General features: G+C 39.2%; 1 protein-coding gene across 1 annotated transcript in view; it reads left to right on the plus strand.

The window, feature by feature from the left end:
• Positions 1-17,463, plus strand: part of LOC118007104 (cell surface glycoprotein CD200 receptor 1-like) — a 124,293-nt gene that overhangs the window by 71,518 nt on the left and 35,312 nt on the right. The window contains exons 6-9 of the mRNA XM_035000168.1: positions 6,593-6,655; positions 10,977-11,036; positions 13,792-14,109; positions 14,227-14,472. Of these exons, the coding sequence (XP_034856059.1) occupies positions 6,593-6,655; positions 10,977-11,036; positions 13,792-14,109; positions 14,227-14,472 (687 nt within the window). The remainder of the gene's footprint in view (positions 1-6,592; positions 6,656-10,976; positions 11,037-13,791; positions 14,110-14,226; positions 14,473-17,463) is intronic.

Raw genomic sequence — 17,463 nt, forward strand, 5'->3', positions numbered from 1 at the left:
CACACACAAAAATAGACTCCAAATGGTTGAAAGACCTCAATGTGAGACAGGAGTCCATCAACATCCTAAAGAACACAGGCAGCAACCTCTTCAACCTCAGCTGCAGCAACTTCTTCCTAGGAACATTGCCAAAGGCACACAAAGCAAGGGAAAAAATGAACTATTGGGACCTCATCAAGATAAAAAGCTTTTGCACAGCAAAAGAAACAGTCAACAAAACCAAAAGACAACCGACAGAATGGGAGGAGATATTTGCAAATGACATATCAGATAAAGGGCTAGTATCCAAAATCTATAAAGAACTTATCAAACTCAACACCCAAAGAGCAAAGAATCCAATCAAGAAATGGGCAGAAGACATGAACAGACGTTTTTCCAAAGAAGACATCCAAATGGCCAACAGACACATGAAAAGGTGCTCAACATTGCTCGGGATCAGGGAAATCCAAATCAAAACCTCAATGAGGTACCACCTCACACTAGTCAGATTGGCTAAAATTAACAAGTCAGGAAATGACAGATGTTGGCAGGGATGCGGAGAAAGGAGAACCCTCCTCCACTGTTGGTGGGAATGCAAGCTGGTGCAGCCACTCTGGAAAACAGTATGGAGGTTCTTCAAAAAGTTGAAAATAGAGCTACCATATGATCGAGCAATTGCACTCCTGGGTATTTACCCCAAAGACACAAATGTAGGGATCCGAAGGGCTATGTGCACCCTGATGTTTATAGCAGCAATGTCCACAATAACCAAACTATGGAAAGAGCCAAGATGTCCATTGACAGATGAATGGCTAAAGAAGATGTGGTATATATATACAATGGAATATTATGCAGCCATCAAAAAGAATGAAATCCTGCTATATGCAACGACATGGATGGAACTAGAGGGTATTATGCTGAGCGAAATAAGTCAATCAGAGAAAGACATGTATCATATGACCTCACTGATATGAGGAATTCTTAATCTCAGGAAACAAAGTGAGGGTTGCTGGAGTGGTGGGGGATGGGAGGGATGGGGTGGCTGGGTGATAGACATTGGGGAGGGTATGTGCTATGCTGAGCGCTGTGAAGTGTGCAAGACTGTTGAATCACAGAGCTATGTATCTCTGAAGCAAATAATACATTATATGTTAAAAAAAAAAGAAGAAGATAGCAGGAGGGGAAGAATGAAGGTGGGGGAAATCGGAGGGGGAGACAAACCATGAGAGACTATGGACTCTGAAGAACAAACTGAGGGTTCTAGAGGGGAGGGGGGTGGGGAATGGGTAGCCTTGTGATGGGTATTAAAGAGGGCACATTCTGCACGGAGCACTGGGTGTTATACGCAAACAATGAATCACGGAACAATACATCAAAAACTAATGATGAGGGGCGCCTGGGTGGCTCAGTTGGTTAGGCGGCTGCCTTCAGCTCGGGTCATGATCCCAGGGTCCTGGGATCGAGTCCCATGTCAGGCTCCCTGCTCTGCGGGGAGCCTGCTTCTCCCTCTCCCACTCCCCCTGCTTGTGTTCCCTCTCTCGCTGTGTCTCTCTCTGTCAAATAAATAAATAAAATCTTTAAAAAAAAAAAAAAAAAAAAAAAACTAATGATGTAATGTATGGTGATTAACATAATATAATAATAAAGAAAAATGTGCAAAGAAGTTGAATAAACATCTTCCAAAGACATACAAAGAGCCAACAGGTACATGAAAAGACACTCAACATCACTAATCATCATGGAAATGAAAATCAAAACTACAATGAGATGTCACCTCATGCCTGTTAGAATGGCTATCATCAAAAGGACAAGAAATAACAAATCTTAACAAGGATGTTGAGAAAAGTCAACCCTCATGAATTATTGGTCAGAATGCGTATTTGGTGCAGCCATTAAGGAAAACAGTATGGAGTTTCCTCAAAATCCCAAAAATAGCTACCATATGATTCAGCAATCCCGCTTCTGAGTATATATCCAAAGAAAATGGAAGCAGGATCTCGAAGAGATATCTGCATTCACGTTTTGTAGCCAAGAAATGGAAAGAACCTAAGTATCCATCAGTGGATGAATGGATAAAGAAAATACAGTATTTATATACAACGGAATATTATCTAGCCATGAGAAAGGACACCTTGCCATTTGCAACAAGATGGACGGAACTTGAAGGGATTATGCTAAGTGAAATAAGTCAGATAGAGAAAGACAAATACTGTATGGTCTCACTTATATGTGGAATTTTAAAAAACTAAATTAATAGAAACAGTAAAATCGGAGTTCCTAGGGGCTGCGGACTGGGAAAAGAGGGAGATAATGGTCAAAAGTACAAACTTCCAGTTATGGGACACCTGAGTGGCTCCATCAGTTGAGTGTCTGCCTTCAGCTCAGGTCATGATCTCAGGGTCCTGGGACTGAGGCTTACGTCGGGCTCCCTGTTCAGCAGGGAGTCTGCTTCTCCCTCTGCTATCTGAGAATAGATAAAAACTGTTTAACCTCACAAAAAAACCATGTGCTCTTTCTGAGAGCCTTCCCCCGCCCCCCTCACTGGAGGAAGCCTTTGGAGCATGGCTTTGCACGGTCATGCCCATATAATGTCTGTTGTGTGGGTGGTGTATGCTTGCTCAGGCTTATGACAATGACGATTTGGGAAAGGAAACTTCTGGTGCTCAAAGTGAGTAAGAGGTTTCATTTGTACTAAAATCACAAAGCAATCTTACTTCTACTGATGCTTTTGACTTAGATGGGAAAATTTTTTTAAACATTATTTTCAGTGTCAAGGGTTTTTCCATTTGTGTTTTGTGTTTATTTGTGTGGATGCATGTTCTAATGTTATGTGTATTAAAATCTGATGTTTCTGATACTGTATTTAATTCAATTGAGGGGCAATTTATGTACCATTGACTGCATCCATTGAAAAGGTACAGTTTGATGAGTTTTGACATATTCCTGTGAATCATCACAAACAAGATACGGAACATTCCCATTTTCCCCCAAATATTCCTCCAGGTATATTTGCAGTTCATCCTTGCCTTTGTCCCTATCTGTAGGCAACCACTGATCTGCTGTTTGGCACCACAGACAGATGAGCTAACATTTCATCTTAGTAGCATTCTTTTTGTGTAGTGTATAGTGTATACTCTTTGTGTCTGCTTGTTTCACACAACAGAATGAGTTTGAGAATCCTCAAGGTTGCTGTGCGTTCCTTTTGATGCTGAGTAGTATTCCATCACACGGGCGATTTATCTGTTAATTGATATTTAGGTTGTGTCCAGCTTTTGGCTGTTGTGAATGAAGCTGCTATGAGCATTCATGCACAAGTCTTTGTGTGGACATATGTTTTCATTTCTCTTGAGTAAATACCGAGGATTGGGATGGTCAGGCTGTATGGTGGGCACATGTTTGACTTAAAAAAAAAACTGCCAGAAGTTTCCAGTGTAGTGTCCACTACCACTGACAGTATAATTATTGAAAATAGGTAAAGATTTTTTTTTGCAATTATTTTTGTGGTTAAGTTATATTCCACTAGAGACATACAGTCAAATTGCTGTGTTTTGAAAGTCAGTTGGAATAACTGCTCTATACGTGGTTATGCAACAAATTCTATGAGCAGTTAGGTTCATTTGTTTCACTTTGCTTCATGATTTTAGTGTTTACAAGTAATTTGGTTATGCTTTATAATTATGGAAAATGGTTACATAGTTCCAAAGTCAAATCTATATAATCGGAGACATATCATTTCTATACCCGTTCCTATTTCATCCATTTAGTTTTGAAATTATAAGCAAGGAAAGAAAGAACAGACACACACACACACACACACACACACACACACCTCCCATCATAGCTTATGAACAGTAGTGTACTATATACAATTTTGTATATCCTACTTTTTCTACTTAACAATATATCTTGGAGATCCCTTCATAATAGTTTATAGAACTATCCTTCATTCTTTTTAAGAGTTTCATTATATTTCATTTCGTGGAAGTACCATAGTTTAGAAAACTAATCCCCTATGAGTGGCCATTGGGTTATTTCTAAAAGTCTTGCTATTACAATGTTGTTAAAATAGTCCATGATGAATAGTCCTGTTCATGTATTCTTTTCATACTGTTGCCTGTGTATCTTTAGGATAGATTCTGAGAATTGGTATTGCTGGGTCAGAAGAGGAATGCATATGTAATTTTGCTATATATTGCCAAATTCCCCTCTGTTGAAGTTGTAACATTCTACATTCCCATCAGCATTATATCGGCATGCCTATCACTACACAGCTCCAAAGTACATTGTCAAATTTTTGGCCTTTGGCAGTCTAATAGGTGAGAAACGATATTTCTGCATAGTTCTGATTTGCATTTCTTTTACCATGAATGATGTATGAGCATCTTCCTATAAGACCTTTGTACTGCTTCTGTAAACTAACTCTCCATATCTTTAGTACAGTTTGCTGTAAGGCTGTGTTGACCTTTATCTTTTTAACCCAGCTTGAGCCACCTACATGTCAGGGAGCTGTGCAAACCACTCTTCTAAGCACTGAGGATGTGGAATGGAAAACATAGATGAAAATCCCTGCCTTCATGGAGCTTACAATCTAGTGAGGGAGTGATGAGTTTGGCCCACAAATTTCGGCGATTGTCTCCAACCCTCCTCCTTAGCTTAACTATTCCTATTCCTATTCAGATCCAGAATTCATAATGCTTGTGTCCATACGCCATTATAATCCCGATTCTATTTTCTTGCCATTTGATATACTCTTTCAGACCTTTGTCTCTCAGTGTTTCCCCAAAAACATGGCTTGGACTTGCTTCTTTGACTCTCTTAATTTAGATTAATTTGGGTAGTATATTTATCCTAGTGCATTTCTTAGGATCCAACCCTTGGTTTCTATTCAGTGTAGTAGGACCTACTTGCACAAGAATAATTGGGCAATTAGAGCAGCTTACAAGCAGGGTGGCCTTGGACAAACTGCTTCATTACCATGAGTCTACATTTCTTTATCTGTAAAATGATGTTAAAATACTTGTCACTATGGGGAGGCTGAAATAAATAACATATGCTAGTTACCCAAAATTTGTTCCTTGTGCAAATGCTCAAAAATTGTTATTTTAAAAACAATGTTTTATTAAAGAAAAGGGTAGCTCAGAGGAGCAGTGGGTTCAAAATTTCTCTAGAAAAATACTGTGCACTAAATCTTACCCTAAAATGTTTCTATTTGCCAGTCAGGTACACCCACTCTAGATGCACCAGAAGTGTATCATTTCCTTGTGAACACTTTCTAGGAGTTTTGTGCCCTCCACAGTGAGAACCTGCCAATATCCAGCCTCAATTCTAATCACACATCTGTTGTTTTGCACTTAATGGCAACACTGAACTATTCGTAATTCTTTGAAAGTCCCAAGTAGCTTTCTATCTTCTAAATGGCTTTCTTTCTGTGTGCAAAAAGATTTCCTTCTGTCTCCCTGCAGAACTCATCTACTGAGATCCAGCCCAAATATCACCTGTTGTAGAGAATCTTCCCTAATCTTTTACCCTTGCTCTCTTAGAATTAAACATTTTTTCTTTTTAACTTCTGGACATTATGCTTGTTTCTATCATCACTCTGAAAACTTTACTTTTTAATTGTATAAATAGCTGCTTCCTTGCCTGGACCTTAAGCTCTTGGAGAGAAGAGGGCATTGTTTTTTACGATGTTTCTATGCTTGGTGAGTACTTTGCCAGGAGTTGCTGCTCAAAAAAAAAAAAAAAAAATGTTTATTAGCAATTCCTACTTAGAGCTTGCCTTACAAAATTTGAACTTAATAGACCATTGTCTATATGATATGATTTCAACAACGCTTAGGAAAATTCTTTTTTGTTCCATACCAACACTCAATGAACATACCACTATTAAACTTTTTCTTTTAATTTAATTTTTTTATGTTATCTTAGTCCCCATACAGTACATTACTAGTTTTTGATGTAGTGTTCCATGATTCATTGTTTTCATATAACACCCAGTGCTCCGTGCAGTACGTGCCCTCCTTTAATACCCATCACCGGGCTAACCCATCCCCCGAATCCCCTCCCCTCTAGAACCCTGTTTTTTTCTCAGAGTCCATAGTCTCTCATAGTTCATCTCCCCCTCCAATTTTCCCCCTTCATTTTTCCCTTCCTTCTCCTAATGTCCTCCATGCTATTCCTTATTTTCCACAAATAAGTGAAATCATATGATAATTGACTTTCTCTGCTTGACTTATTTCACTTAGCGTTTCTTGACCTACTCACTGGTGCCTGAAAAGCCTGTAATGGATGGTAAAGCCATTTCTTTCACAATTGGAGGTGAAGTAAATGCACATAAGCCAGGAATAAGAAATACTGTGAGTAGAATATAAAGACAGGAGGGTGGTGACAGACACTCTGGATCTAAAGCAGGGGTATGCCAAACAGGTAGGAAGTTCAAGTCAGAAGTTCATCCTGGGGCAAATTGTCCTGAGACTTATTGCCTGTCATAACTTATGTTTTTATTGGCAACCGCAATCCAAAAATGGCCTGAAGAATGTGAAAAAAGTGTGACTTTACCCAGGAGTCAGAAAAATACTAATGTGTATTCTTCTGATCACCGCATATGTCTTTTCAGGGTATGTGCGTGCAGGAGTGCGAAGTTCTGGGACACCAAGAAACTTAACGCAGCTGCAAATGGGTAAGGCCAATTACAGTTTGGGTAATGGTCATCTTTTAATGATAATTCTACTAGAAGCGTACTTGATGCTGGTACAGTTTTTATGTTAAGAACTTGAATTGCCTTATATGTAGTTATAGACTCTTGTTTAAAAGTGTCTAAATATAATATTGTTTTATGAAGAGTTCATAAATATTTCACTCTAAAATTATTTCTGTGCTTATTTAGTATCTTTTTCAAGAATGGTGATCACTAAGCAAACCAATGGCATGTCAAAAATTTTTCACTGGGTGTTATACGCAAACAATGAATCATGGAACACTACATCAAAAACTAATGATGTAATATATGGTGATTAACATAACACAATAAAAGAAAAACTAATGATGTAATGTATGGTAACATAACATAATAAATTAAAATGAAAACAAAACAAAACAAAACAAAACAAAACACTAATGAAGTACTGTATGGTGACTAACAGAACATAATAAAATAAACAAAAACATTTTTTCATACAATTTTTGAAATGTAAGTTACATTTTTCATTCAATATTTGAAATGGGTTTAAAAAAGTAGGTCTTAGCTGATATTAGTAATTTATTGTCTGTGTTCCCCACTCAGCCGTACTGTCGCCGAAAGTTGCCATTATAGTTAACTTTTTCTTTATATTTTAAATTTTTATTTTTGTTATATACCTCACTTCATTGAAAAATAATTCCGGTGACTTCAAAATGCATTCCTGGACTTATAAATATGCTTTCTAATTTCACTCAATTATTCGCCATCTAGAAAAATTAGATTCCTGGTCAACTACAGAATAAAATAAGTAAAATAATTATATAAACTATAAATCTAAAGGTTGGAAACAATGCAACAATGGTGCCCCCCAAGAATGGTGGGTTGAATGGTGTTCCCCCCCAAAGAAATATGCAGCTGAAACTTGTGAATGTGGCTGCATTTGAAAAAGGGTCTTTAAAGATGTAATTAAGTTAAAGCGCTTGAGATGAGATCATCCTGGAAGAGAGTGGGCCCTAAATCCAATGACAAGAGTCCTTAGAAGTGAAGAGAAAAGGAGAGGACACAGGGAGAGGCGATATGAAGATAGACGCAGAGACTGAAATGACACATCTACAAGCCAAAGAATACCAAGGATTGCTAGCTGCCACCAAAAGCTGGAAGAAGCACGGAGGATTCTTCCTAGAGCTGTTGGAAGGAACACAGCCCTGCTGCCATCTTAGTTTCAGACTCCTGGCTTCCAGAAATAGAAGCGAATACATTTCTGTTGTTTTATGTGACCACGTTGGTCGTCTTATAGTAAGGCAGCCCTAGGTGACTAATCTAATGAGTCATTAAGTTACTTTTCTACTATAAATATATTTTAAAAAACACAATTCACGTTTGTTTCGGTCTATATATATGTACATTGTGAAAGTGTTAAATTAGACCTCTGATGTTAATGTAACAGTATAATCTTTCTGAACTTTAAAGAAAATTTGGTTTCAGATAAATAAAGAAATCACAGCACCATTGGTCAGAAGGTTGACACATTTGTTTTACTACTTTGGTGTACATGAAGCTTCAAGCAAGACTGGACAAGAACGCTTTCTATTTTCAATGAAGATACTTGATATGAAATCAGCATTCCATGGCAACTAGCTGCAGTGGAGATAATAAAACGAAAGGACTCATATATCAACAATTAACAAAGTTTAAAAAGTATTTCCAGTATCATAAAAGTAATTAGAGGAATATTTGTGAAAATAAGCATTTTCTTCTCTTCTGAAAACAATCCTTTTGCACACTTAAGAGTACATTCCGACTTGTGAGATTTATCTCTGACATGAGAGGTTGCAGATATCTTGTCTGGGAATATCTGCAACTTCGTTCTTATCAGATATAGCTAAAGTCATGTCTGGATAGTATAGGATTCTATTAGAAGAACCTGGTCTGGCATTAACTGATGTCTTCATAACTGATTTGAATGAAGTTTTCAAACACTATACTTTAAATCAAGAGTCCGTAAACTCTCTCTCATGGGCAAAATCCAGCCAGCTCATTTTTATAATTAAAATTTTATTGGAAAAAAGCCATGCCCATTGACTTATGTATTATATATGGCTGCTTTCTTGCTGCCATCGTAGGATTGAATACTTTCAATGGAGACCATATGGACTGCAAAACCTCAAATGTTTACTCTTTGGCCCTTTATGGAAAAAGTTTGCAGTTTTTTATTTTTCTCTTCCAGTACCCCCAGCCCACCTTACTTCTATCCCTTATTCCTAATACAACTTAGAGATTTCCTTTTGACACTTCCAAATGCAAACTACAATACCATCATCAAAACTACCCGCATCCTAAATTTTCTCTCATTATAAACCCTTAGTCTTGGTTGTTGGTGAATTTGACAAAGGAAGAAACTGTCAGACCTTAGACCTCTAAGAAGCCGGGTGTGATAGGATGGGAGAGGTCTGGAAAGGCTAAGTTATACTGTGTTATAAAAGAGCTTTTAAAATATAGAATATCTAAGTTATAGCTCGATTTCAGTAAGCCCTCTGAAGTCATCTCTGACTTATCTGTTTCTGGAATAGATTCTTGAGCCCAATACGAGCTAAATTTAATTGTTACAACTTCATTTTTCAAAAAATATTTTATTCATTTATTTGAGAGACAGAGAGTGCATGAGCAGGGTGAGAGGCAGAGGGAGGAGCAGGCTCTCCGCTGAGCAGGGAGCCCAATGCAGGACTGGATCCCGGAACTCCAGGATCATGACCTGAGCTGAAGGCAGACGCTTAACCGACTGGGTCCCCCAGGTGCCCCACAACTTCATTCTTTGCCTTCTTTCCAGACCAAGCCAGTACAACTTACTTGCCTAAAAAAGCCTAATTATTTTAGAGGCCTAACTATGCTTACTTCTTAGACCTTTAGTGAATTTCTTTGTTTATTTTTTAATGTGGTAGAATTGGGTACATAATTAGAATGGGAAGCAAGAAGTACATTTTTATAAACAGAGGACTCATAAAATGCTTATTAAATGGTGGTCTTATAAACCCAGAGGAAGAACTTTATTAGGCTCTTAAATCATAGAAGTATTATATTTCATTGTTGTTTTTTTTAAAAAAACAATACTTAAATGGGAATTCTCAGAAACCAAGTCTGAAGTAGATTCGAACTATTTGATTGTCAGTAACTCTACAGAACGCAAGGAAAGGAATACATGTTGCTCTCAGGAACTATACACAGAAACTTGAGCTAGGTGAAGAATGTCACTTCTCTCTCTGTTTCTGCTTCATTCTTCAGAAGGTAGATGTATTAGTCAGGGTTCCTAGGAGAAACAGAACAATGAGAGATCTATCTAATCTATCTATCATCTATCTATCTATCGATCAATCATCTATCTATCATCAATCATCTATCTATCATCTATCATCTATCTATCATCATCTATCATCTCTCTATCTACCTATCTATCTATCAATGTATCTAGAGAAATATTTATTTTAAAGAATTGGCTCACATGATTGTGGAGGCTTGGTGAATCCAAAATCTGCAGAGTGGGCCAGCAGCCTGAAGACACAAGGAACAGTTAGTTGTAGTTTGAATCTGCAGGCAGTGTGCTGGCAGAATTCCTTTTTCAAGAAGGTCAGTCTTTTTCTACTAAGGTCTTCAACTGATTGGATGAGGCCCACCCACATTTTGGAGGGTTTTGTTTTACTCAAAGTCTACTGATTTAAGTGTAAATCTCATCTAAAAAATACTTTCACAGACACATCTAGGATACTGTTTAACTAAATAGTGAGGAGCCATGGCCTAACCAAGGTGACACATAAAATTAGCCATCGCAGTAGGAAAAATGAGGGAAAAAGAGGGATGAACCCTTCTTCTCAAACTGGTTCCAAAATTCTTGAGAAAGTAATCTGATTGGCATCTGGGTGAGGTGCTCACAACTGGATCAAGCAACTTTAATCTGGGGATGTCATGTCTAGAAAGCACTATACTCAGTCCAGCTCATGTGAGGTACCCATGATGGACCAATCCACTATGATTAAGAAAGTGATGGAGTCAGGCTACCTTGTACAAAACTGTTGTCAAGTATACAGTATGGTGTCCCATAAATGGAATAATTGATTAAGGGTTTCTAACATAATTTTCAATGTTAACATGTTTTTCCACTTGATGGAATAACTTCTAATTTCTGTTTTGCAAAGCTTTTTGTGGAGTTTAGTTACAGTTAACTGATTTTCTATCATGGTGTCTGTACGATTTGTGGATACATAGTGGCTTGCACTCCATTTAGGCACCTAAAATTGATTTCATTTACTTTTCTTTGAATATTTTCTAGCTACAACAAATAGGTCATCTGTGGAAGGAAAGCAGAGCAGGCTCACACCTCCTGTGGAAGGTAATATGCTTTTTAATTTTTTTCTAGGAGCCAGAACTAACGGGAGGAAGGGTGGAACTTCCTTAGAAACGTAGTTGATGGTCTGGTCAGGGGGCCAGCCTTGAGCCCAGGTGAAGAGTATGGTGATCTGAATGCTGTGGTGTGGGGGACCCTGAATGACCCCGGTCCTCTCCCCCAAAGCAATTGAATTCCATGGGAAGATTATGGAGTTCTCTCTATCAGGCACTGTGCCAGGCTTTGTGGGGAGCACAGAGATGAGCAAGGTGAGCTAGACTGCCAAAGCGCCCTAAAGGGGTTCAGTTTTGTGGGGGAACCCAGAAATAAGCACAGATACCCTGTAAAATAGAGGAGATAAGCCCTCACATCAGGTGTGCCGGGGATGTAGAGGAGGGAGAGAGAGCACCAAGGCTCTGAGAAGGCTTCAGGAGGATGCAGCATGTGAATTGGCTCTTGAAGGAAGAGGAGCGTTTTCATAGACAGAGGGTGCTGTGTAGGCATCCCAGACTCCAAGAACCGTTGAGGGAAGACCTAGATAGGCACTTGTGCTTGCTGTTTCCTTTTTGAAGTGTTGGGGCGACACAGGGATGATAAGGTTGCCAAGGTGAGTCAATGTGAAAAAGAGGGCTTTCAAAGCCAGTACAAAGACATGTAAGTGTTGTCTTCAGGCAGTGAGAGATCTCCAAAGGGTGTCAGAGTGGAGAGTGTCACCCCTGGGTTACAGAATCATGTACCTGGCTGCAAGGTAAGGTACGGACTGAGGAGAGGAGAGTTTTGAGAGAGAGACAGATGGTGGTAGGCTTCTGTAGTGATCCAGGTGTGTGGTGATGGGGTCTTAAACTAGGGTAAGGCAGTGAGAACAGAAAGGAAAAGGGCTTTGTTTGCAGAAGGCTGCAGGAGACTGGGGGGTAGTCATAGACACAGGATGCAGCAACGCTGGGACGTCAACTGCTCGTTCTGGAGCAAATATGAGTATCTACCCACTGTCCCTCTGTGAAGCTGGAGGTGAAATCACCATAGCTGATCACAGGGTGTGTGGAGATTATATTTGTTGGACAGGTGCCAACCCACTGAGTGTGCGGGAGTGACTGGCCATTGGCAAATTATCACAACAGGTATGAAAAGAGAAAGAAGAGGATTGGAAAGGGCGAATAACAGCAATCCCATAAGAAGTCTCATTGTAGGTGAAGGGGGATTGCTGGAGGGTCATAGAGCAGAGCAAGGTGAAAGAACAGAGACTACCCATGGTGCTTGGGATCCTCACCGATGGAGCTACTTCACTGGAGACTGTGCCCTTGTTAAAATGCATATGTTTAATTGATCAGCTCGTAGGTTCCTTTAAAATAATAGAGTCAGATCTTGAGAATAAGTATCAGGCAAAATATTAAAGCCTTAGACTGTTCACAAGCTGAAGTGTAAACAGAGAACACTCACAACATGCTCCTCAGCAGCCTCTTCTCTTTCTGTGTTCATCTTCAGCATCCTGCCCTTGGGCACATGTGTGCTCACCCACACCCAGCCCTAGCTGTTCTCCAAGCAGCTATGTTGCTGCTGGCCTCTGAGCCTTGGCCAGGTTGCCTAGGGTGGGAAGCCACCTGCAGTGGTGGAAGGAGCATGGATTTAACTGCCTCTCAGATCTGCTCTAAAATCCACCCCCATTTGCTTCCTGCAGTTGTGGGATCTTGATTTGGCTGTGACATGCAAGGTCTTGAGTTCATCACAGAAGAGGCAAGTGATACCAGAAGAGGAGAGGAGAGAACTCACATACAGAGTTTAGCACAACGAGGTTCACCCACATAACAACTTAGCCCCCCACAGCTTGTTCGGCTCACGTTAAAGTGATGAGCTTCCTGCCACTCACCTGGGTTACAGTATGTGGTACCTGATGCCCCTAATCCTCTCTCAGCAAAGCCCCCCCAGTCATGCATGCATTATGTGTGTTTATGGGAGAGCTGAGGCTTCTATCTTGGAGAAAAATCATAGGTTGCAGGGCTTAATTTTTACATTAATGATGGGCAAAAGCAGTGAACTTCTTCATTTAATCCTCATAATTAGGTAGAATGTATAGAAACAACATCTGTGAGCAAAGTTCATAGTGGGACTGTTGGGCTGTATATGTGTGACTCAGTAGGAAGGAAGGAAGATCTGTTGGTTTTACTGACTTTGTGATTCTCCAAATAAAAAGTAGCTTTAAAAAGTCCAGTTTGTTCAACCTGAATGCCATCTTATCCTTTTTATTTATGTTTGTCCGAAGTGGCACCCTTCGGGATAGGCATTTCATTCTGATATTACTGATTTAGTCTCTCTGATCAAAACTTAGGAGGAGAAAACCACATCATCAATTTTTCCACTTTCTGTCCTGAGGAGAACCAGTTATAAGATAAATCTAATAATTTCTACTACCAAAAGATTAGATTTAGATGACTTTGTCCTTTAATTTAAATTGTGTTTTCTTATTTGTTTTATACAGAACTTCTGAAGCGATTTTAGACCCTTAAAATATTTCATACATATAATAAATATAGTTTATCTAATAACACAGAATATAGGAGACAAATGGTTTCATCTTTGGATTAGATTTAATGTGTTATACACCATTTGGTTCATGTTTAATTTTTTATGTAAGTCTAATATTTTGGGATAGGATCACCAGCAAAGTCGTGTTCTAGTACTACTTTATGTAATATGTTGTGGAAAATTTAACACCTGAAGTTTTTTATCAAGCTTTTCTTTTCTTTCTCTTTGTGTGTGTGTCCAGCTAACACTTCTCAGTCTGTACCTGTGGCTACAAAGGCTGTGCTCACTTGCCCTCCTGTCGGCTTAACCAATGTGCTGATAATAAGGTGGGAAATAAACCTCAGAGACAAGCCTTCCTGCATTAGAGCCTACAGGAGAGAGAACAATGAGACCAGTGAAAGAAACTGTACCGACGAGAGAATATCCTGGGAGTCCAGACCCGATCAGAATCCTGCCCTTCGGATTGATCCCGTGGCCATCACTCATGATGGATATTACAGGTGTGAAGTGGCCGCAGCTGATGGGAATTTTGGTCTTGGATATCACCTCCAAGTATTAGGTAAGGAGCATGACATATTGTGGTATGTCAGAGAAGCAGATCTGGGACTGAACCAAATCTCTCTCTATTCCATACCCCATGTGTTAAGCCTGAAGCATTTCCCCTGCATCTCTGCAGTGCCCCCCGAGGTGACCCTGTTTCGAGGCAGCAATGGAACCCTGGTGTGCAGGGCTGCAGGGAAGCCAGCTGCACGGATCTCCTGGACCCCAGGGGGAGACTGTCACACTGCGGAACAACAGTTGGGCAATGGCACGGTGACCGTCCTGAGTACATGCCACTGGGAGGACCGCCAGGTGTCTAACGTGTCCTGCTCTGTCTCCCACGTGACCGGCAATAAGACTCTGTCCTTAGAGCTGAATCCAGGTTAGTAATTCCAGTTTTTGCTTGATATGTTTGTTCTTTCAGAGAAGTTACAGGCGAATGAAACAGGAGTGTGCAGAGAATTTCTCTCAAGCATAATCTCCCCACCCTCTTTTTTATGTCCTTCTCCTCCTTATAGCCATATTTCAGAGCGAAGTTTATTATTTAATAAAGTAAAATGAAAAATAATTTAATAATTTAATGTCCACTCTATACAAGTAGTAAGTTGGCTTGAGTAGTGTACTTTTAAATTAATACTTCTGGTTTTAGGAGAAGACTAAGTTGTATTTTTAAAGAAATCTTTGTGCTTTTATTTTTATTTATTTATTTTATAAATATATATATATTTTAAAATTTTAAAATTTTATTATGTTATGTTAACACCATAAAATACGTCATTATTTTTTGATGTGGTGATCCATAATTCATTGTTTTTGTATAACACCCTGTGCTCTATGCAGTATGTGCCCTCCTTAATACCCATCACTGGGCTAACCAATCCCCCCTACCCCCTGCCCTTTAAAACCCTGTTTGTTTCTCAGGGTCCATAGTCTCTCATGGTTTGTCTCTCCCTCCGATTTCCCCCCTTCATTTTTCCTTCCTTCTCCTAATGTCCTCCATGCTATTCCTTATGTTCCACAAATAAGTGAAACCATATGATAATTGACTTTCTCTGCTTGACTTATTTCACTTAGCATAATCTCCTCCAGTCCCATCCATGTTGATGTAAAAGTTGGGTATTCATCCTTTCTGATGGCTGAGTAATATTCGATTGTATATATGGGCCACATCTTCTTTATCCATTCATCTGTTGAAGGGCGTCTTGGCTCTTTCCATAGTTTGGCTATTGGGGACATTGCTGCTATGAACATTGCGGTGCATGTGGCCCTTCTTTTCACTACATCTGTGTCTTTGGGGTAAATACCTGGGAGTGCAATTGCTGGGTCATAGGGTAGCTCTATTTTTAATTTTTTGAGGAACCGCCACGCTGTTTCCAAAGTGGCTGTACCAACTTGCATTCCCACCAACAGTGTAAGAGGGTTCCCCTTTCTCCACAACCTCTCCAACATTTGTTGTTTCTTTCCCTGTCCATTTTTGCCATTCTAACTGGTGTAAGGTGGTATCTTAATGTGGTTTTGATTTGAATTTCCCCGATGGCTAGTGATGATGAACATTTTTTCATGTGTCTGTTAGCCATCTGTATGTCTTCTTTGGAGAAGTGTCTATGCATGTCTTCTGCCCATTTTTTGACTTGATCATTTGTTTTTTGGATGTTGAGTTTGAGAAGTTCTTTATAGATCTTGGATACCAGCCCTTTATCTGTAGTGTCATTTGCAAATATCTTCTCCCATTCTGTGGGTTTCCTCTTTGTTTTGTTGACTGTTTCCTTTGCTGTGCAGAAGCTTTTTATCTTGATGAAGTCTGAAAAGTTCATTTTTGTTTTTGTTTCACTAGCCTTTGGAGATGTATCTTGAAATAAGTTGCTGTGGGTGATGTCAAAGAGGTTACTGCCTATGTTCTCCTTTAGGATTTGGATGGATTCCTGTCTCACATTGAGGTCTTTCATCCACTTTGAGTTTATCTTTGTGAATGGTGTTAGAGAATGGTCGAGTTTCATTCTTCTGCATGTGGCTGTCCAATTTTCCCAGCACAATTTATTGAAGAGACTGTCTTTTTTCCATTGCATATTTTTTCCTGCTTTGTCAAAGATTATTTGACCATAGAGTTGAGGGTCTATATCTGGGTTCTCTATTCTGTTCCATTGGTCTATATGTCTGTTTTTGTGCCAGTACCATGCTGTCTTGGTGATCACAGCTTTGAAATATAGCTTGAAATCGGGCAATGTGATGCCCAGCTTTGTTATTCTTTTTCAACATTTCCTTGGTGATTCGGGGTCTTTTCTGATTCCATACAAATTTTAGGATTGTTTGTACCAGCACTTTGAAAAATGTCATTGGAATTTTGATTGGGATGGCATTGAAGGTATAGATTGCTCTGGGTAGCATAGACATTTTAACAATGCTTATTCTTCTGATCCATGAGCATGGAATATTTTTCCATCTTTTTGTGTCTTCTTCAATTTCTTTCATGAGTGTTTTGTAGTTCCTAGAGTATAGATCCTTTACCTCTTTGGTTAGGTTTATTCCCAGGTATCTTATGGTTTTTGGTGCTATTGTAAATGGAATCGTTTCTCTAATTTCTCTTTCTACAGTTTCATTGTTAGTGTATAAGAAAGCAACTGATTTCTGTGCATTGATTTTGTATCCTGCCACATTACTGAATTGCTGTATGAGGTCTAGTAATTTGGGGGTAGAGTCTTTTGGGTTTTCCACATAAAGTATCATGTTGTCTGTGAAAAGAGAGAGTTTGACTTCTCCTTTGACAATTTTAATACTTTTTATTTCTTTTTGTTGTCTGATTGCTGTTGCTAGGACTTCTAGTACTATGTTGAACAATAGTGGCGAGAGTGGGCCTCCTTGACGTGTTCCTGATCTTAAGGGAAAGGCTTTCAGCTTTTCCCCATTGAGGATGATATTCGCTGTGGGTTTTTCATAGTTGGATTTTATGAACTTGAGGAATGTTCCCTCTATCCCTATACTCTGAAGAGTTTTAATCAGGAAAGGATGTTGTATTTTGTCAAATGCTTTTTCTGCATCAATTGAGAGGACCATATGGTTCTTCTCCCTCCTCTTATTAATGTGTTCTATCACATTGATTGATCTGCAAATGTTGAACCACCCTTGCATCCCGAGGATAAATCCCACTTGGTCGTGGTGGATAATCCTTTTAATGTATTGTTGGATCCTATTAGCTAGGATTTTTTTGAGGATTTTGGAATCCATATTCATCAGGGATATCGGTCTGAAATTCTCCTGTTTGATGGGGTCTTTGCCTGGTTTGGGGATTAAGATAATGCTGGCCTCATAGAATGAGTTTGGAAGTTTTCCTTCTGTTTCTATTTTTTGAAACAGCTTCAGTAGAATAGGTATTATT

Source organism: Mirounga leonina, unplaced genomic scaffold, assembly GCF_011800145.1.
Source record: "Mirounga leonina isolate KUSES-001 unplaced genomic scaffold, KU_Mleo_1.0 Mir_115, whole genome shotgun sequence".
Classification (NCBI taxonomy): Eukaryota; Metazoa; Chordata; class Mammalia; order Carnivora; family Phocidae; genus Mirounga; species Mirounga leonina.